A 5,097-nucleotide genomic window follows, 5' to 3' on the forward strand; every position below is an offset into this window, starting at 1 on the left:
GGCCCGGAGCGCGCGCGGCGGCTGGCGCGGCCGCTGTCCGTGGTGCTGCGCGCCGGTCTCCGAGCCGGTGGGGCCTCGTCTGCGCGGAACGGCGGTGAATCAGGGCGCCCGGGTCTGGGGAGCAGCGGGCACGAAGGGGCTGCCGGCTGGGGCTGCCTCTCCATCCCGGCACAGTCTCTTCCCTCGACCAAGGAATGGAGGCAGTCCTGGGCCTCATCATGTCCTCCAGGAGCACTGCTGTCCCACCACAGTCCCTTCTTCCCTGTACTGGCACTCAAGGAAGGGGGGCAGCCCCATGTCAGGCCTCTCCCGCCACTGTGGGCTAACTGTAACCCCTCGGAGCCTCAGATTCCTTATCTGAAAACTGGGATAATGATAGTGGCCACCCTGCTACAGCGCCACTGTGAGGTTAAATACATGGTTATCCCAGCGGGCACTCGGCAAGCGTGGATGTGGGTGTCGTAGCAGCAGCCATGTGCACTTACTACTTCCTGGTCGCGAGCACGTGTATGGGCAGCCAAGGCATGGGAGCTGCCTCTGGCCCCACAACCCAGGGCCCAAATGACACCTTTGGGGAGTTGGAGAGAGGGAGCTGTCATAAAGGGCCCAGGGTGGACTGTCATCAGCAGGGGGTCTCATGGGTGCCAGAGCAGGAAGGCCTTTGGACCCAAAGCTGGGTTGGCAGCTGCAAGGACCACGTGTTCTGATGAGACCTCTGGTCCCAGCCCAGGTCTACACCCCCTCCCCGGATGTGGAACACTGGGAAGGTTGTCCTGTCCAAGGCATGGAGTCAATGGGGGCACGATGCTGGGAAGAGCAGGCAGGACATCCCAGTTCCCTTCCTCCCAGTGGCTCTTGTCCTCTTCCCCTTGGTCTGAACCGATTCTAGGAAATGGGTTGCCAGCTTCCTCAGCTCTGTAGCTACAGAAGGGGGACTCAGCCAGAAAGCAGACAGGAGCCATTTTCTTCCTGAGGGTCTACATATTCCAAGGCCTACCCCAAGCCTTGGGAGAGTGTTGGGAGCCTTCTTAAGCACCCCCTTGGTGGCTCAGTGAGACCTCCAGTAAAGCCACAGCCCATCTCGGCCAGGCAGGAGGGAGAGGTGGGGGCTGGGAGCTCTTTTGCCCCTCTTCTGAGACTGTGGGGCAGGAAGGCAGAGACCTGCATGCAGGCTTCAGGCTCAGTCCTGGAGTCACCGACAGACCAGAGCAGGTAGATCCTGCTTTGCCCTTCGGTCTGGCCATGGGGCTCAGAAGTGACCCCTGTGTCATTTTCTAGCCCTTACTATGAGCTGTGCACTGTGCTCAGCCCCTTCTCACACACTGTCACCTCCCCAGGCTTCCAGGTGAGAAAATAGAGGCTCAGAGAAGGGAAGTGGCTTGCCATGGCCACAAAGCCAGGGTGGGATCCGTTTTGAATCCAAAGCGTATAACCTTGAAGACCCAAGTGCTCCGCCTCCTCACCAGATATTGGGGTGGTGGTGGGCAGGAGATCTGAAATGCGGAGCGAATGGTGGCACTGTGAGAGTCCTACTGCCCCTTCCTTCCATGGCTATCTGTGTCCAGTGCCCTCTGCCACCCACTCACAGCCTTGGAGGCCTGAGGGCAGGAACTGGGGAGAGCAGTAGTCTTAGCCCCACCCTGTGGGCAGACGGGCTCAGCCTGAGGAGAGCCTTCCACATGGCCTTCCTCAGCCAGCTCTGGTCCAAACTTCGGCTCCATCCCTTGCCTGGCCAAGACATCAGGCAAGCAATTCACCTGGCTTCAGCCTCAGTTTCCTTATCTGTACAATGGGTACAGTTATCATAGCATTGTTTCATTGGGTTGGGCAGAAGATTAAAGAGACAGTATGTGTCCAAGGCTCAGTGCTGGCACCACAGTAAACCCTGGGAAGATGCCTGACCTTTCTTTGGGTAGATTCTGAGCCACAGGACTTCCTGTGGGTGCCAAGATTCTCAGGAGCTGGAGTGTGGGTCTCAGATAAGGCATTAGAGCCCCTCCAGAAAGCCATTTGGCATTCTGTAGGGGAGGAGCCAGGAGCCTCTACAAGCCCACTCCTTCAACTTCCAGCCCAGCCCAGTGGAGGTGGGCCTGGTAGGCACTGATAATGGGCATCAGAGTAGCAGAGGTAAAAGGAGCAACCATGGGCTTCGTCTCTCTCCGCCTCTGTTCACTCATCTGTAGAAAGGGAATCAATACCTAAGTGTCAAAAAATGTCCATAGGGCCGGCCCGGTGGCGCACTCGGTAGAGTGCGGCGCTTGGGAGTGTGGCGGCGCTCCCGCCGAGGGTTCGGATCCCATATAGAGACCGGTCCGCTCACTGGTTGAGCGCGGTGCAGGCGCGACACCAAGGGTTGCGATCCCGTTACTGGTCACGAAAAAAGACAAAAAGGAAAAAAAAAATGTCCATAAGCAGTGCAGGTTCTGAGAGCACACAGAAGGTGCCCAGTGAGCGCCATGGTCATGATCAGTCTGCTCTCACAGTCAGGGAGAGAGAGGCACACAGTCAGATCCTTTCTGTTGGTGGTTCTGGGAATGCCATGGGAGGGGATGCCCAGGGATGGGAAGGAACCCAGTTGCACCCCACCTCCCCAAGAGAGCAGCAGACTCACTCCCCCTCCTGGCCCCTGTCTGCAGAGTGTGCGAGGAAGATGTCGAGCCCGGGTATTGACGGCGACCCCAAGCCTCCATGCTTGCCTCGAAACGGTCTGGTGAAGCTACCAGGCCAGCCCAACGGCCTGGGTGCAGCCAGCATCACCAAGGGCACGCCAGCTGCCAAGAACCGCCCCTGCCAGCCACCACCCCCACCTACCCTCCCACCACCCAGCCTGGCTTCCCCCCTGCCCCGGGCTCCCCTGGCTGGGGGCCCGTGCCCCCCAACAGGTGGACCAGCCTCAGCTCCAGCACCTGGATCACCAGCAGAGCGGCCAGTGCTGGCCACGGACGAGAAGATCCTCAATGGCCTCTTCTGGTACTTCTCGGCATGTGAGAAGTGTGTGCTGGCCCAGGTGTGCAAGGCCTGGCGGCGCGTGCTCTACCAGCCCAAATTCTGGGCGGGCCTCACACCAGTGCTGCACGCCAAGGAGCTCTATAATGTGCTGCCTGGGGGTGAGAAGGAGTTCGTGAACCTGCAGGGCTTTGCTGCACGAGGCTTTGAGGGCTTCTGCCTGGTCGGGGTCTCCGACCTGGACATCTGTGAGTTCATTGACAACTATGCTCTCTCCAAGAAGGGCGTCAAGGCCATGAGCCTCAAGCGCTCCACCATAACCGACGCTGGCCTAGAGGTGTGCCCCCAAGCCGGGGGGTGGGGGGAGGACCAGGCAGCTGCAACTCTGTGGGTGTGGGAGAGCATGGGGGAACCAGAGGGAGCTGAGGGTTGCGCAGGTGCCCTGAGAAGCATCGTGGTGTTGAATTGGGGGAAGCAGGACTGGCTACATAATTTGGGAGACCTAGTGCAAAGTGAAAATGTGATCCCTTGTTCAAAGAGGATTAAGAGTTTCAGGACAGCAACAGCAATAACAGTTAATTAAGTGCGAGGCCCTGCCTGCCCGTAAAGCTTGCCTTGGGTGGGGAGGATGCTGGGGGGAGGTGAGGGGCAGCTGGGGAAGGGCCCCCAGGTACAAAGGTCAGAGGAGTAGCAGGGCAGCCAGTCTTGTCCCCAAGAACTGGACTCTAATCATTCAAACCAGCTGCTATGCACACTCGCTCTAGATGGGCCCTGGGCTCCCCGGCCCCGTGCCCTGCCTCTTCTTTAGGAGTGTTGTTGAAGAGTAAAATGCACTCAGAGTTCACTTGATGCGTGTTTACACAGCCTGCGCTGGAAAGACCGCCGCTCCCTGCGTCCTCAGCGCGCTGCTTCCAGCCCATCTCCTGCAACCCTCACCGTGCCCTCGGGGGAGGGGCCCGACAGGGGAGGGGGGAGTGGGAACCGAGGCCGGGCGTGCCCTCTGACCCCGCGCCTGCCCGCAGGTCATGCTGGAGCAGATGCAGGGTGTGGTGCGCCTGGAGCTGTCGGGCTGCAACGACTTCACCGAAGCTGGGTTGTGGTCCAGCCTCAGCGCGCGCATCACCTCGTTGAGCGTGAGCGACTGCATCAACGTGGCGGACGACGCCATCGCGGCCATCTCGCAGCTGCTGCCCAACCTGGCCGAGCTGAGCCTGCAGGCCTACCACGTGACGGACACGGCGCTGGCCTACTTCACTGCGCGCCAGGGCCACAGCACGCACACGCTGCGTCTGCTGTCCTGCTGGGAGATCACCAACCACGGCGTGGTCAACGTGGTGCATAGCCTGCCCAACCTCACGGCGCTCAGCCTCTCGGGCTGCTCCAAGGTCACCGACGATGGCGTCGAGCTCGTGGCCGAGAACCTGCGCAAGTTACGCAGCCTCGACCTCTCGTGGTGCCCGCGCATCACCGACATGGCGCTGGAGTACGTGGCCTGCGACCTGCACCGCCTGGAGGAGCTCGTGCTCGACAGGTGCGCGAGCCCCGAGTGAGGGGCGGGGCTCCAGCGCGGTGGGCTGCGCCCTCGTGAGCAGGGTCCCTGACGATGTCCCTCCGGGTGGGTGGTGCCGCAGAGGAGTCGGAGTGTGGGCGGTGGGCACTTTTGGGGAGTTCACACCGCGGACCTCCCCGGGGAAAGGAGGGAGGGGCCGGAGCTGGGGGCGGGGCTGGATGATTTGAAGGGTTGTCCCCCTCTGGTGCAACCACAGGTGTGTACGCATTACGGACACCGGCCTCAGTTATTTGTCCACCATGTCGTCCCTCCGCAGCCTCTACCTGCGATGGTGCTGTCAGGTACCGGCCCTCCACGGCTCCGGGGATTGGGAAAAGGCGCGGGAAGAGGGGGGCGCCGGGAGAGCCCCGGTTCAGACAATCCGCAGACCTGCTCCCGGCCCCACTCAGATCCTGCAGGAAAGTCTGGGATCCCTCTGCATCCAGCTGCGGACCTGAGTGGAGCTTACCGGGTCCCCGGGGCCCTCAGCGGCACTTCCCGGCTGCCTCCTGGCTCCGTGAGGGGCTGAGAAACCGCTGTTGTTGTTGGTTTTTTTTTTTTTTTTTTTTTTTTTTTTTTTTTTTTTTTTTTTTTTTTTTTTT

At 60.5% G+C, this 5,097-nt stretch overlaps 1 protein-coding gene across 1 annotated transcript in view; it reads left to right on the forward strand.

Annotated features, from left to right (window-relative positions):
• FBXL16 (F-box and leucine-rich repeat protein 16) overlaps positions 1–5,097 on the forward strand; it is a 15,620-nt gene that overhangs the window by 5,622 nt on the left and 4,901 nt on the right. The window contains exons 2-4 of the mRNA XM_008579185.1: positions 2,637–3,283; positions 3,969–4,477; positions 4,713–4,797. Of these exons, the coding sequence (XP_008577407.1) occupies positions 2,651–3,283; positions 3,969–4,477; positions 4,713–4,797 (1,227 nt within the window). The 5' untranslated portion in view covers positions 2,637–2,650. The remainder of the gene's footprint in view (positions 1–2,636; positions 3,284–3,968; positions 4,478–4,712; positions 4,798–5,097) is intronic.

This window comes from Galeopterus variegatus, unplaced genomic scaffold (assembly GCF_000696425.1).
Source record: "Galeopterus variegatus unplaced genomic scaffold, G_variegatus-3.0.2 Scaffold1825, whole genome shotgun sequence".
NCBI classification, from domain to species: domain Eukaryota; kingdom Metazoa; phylum Chordata; class Mammalia; order Dermoptera; family Cynocephalidae; genus Galeopterus; species Galeopterus variegatus.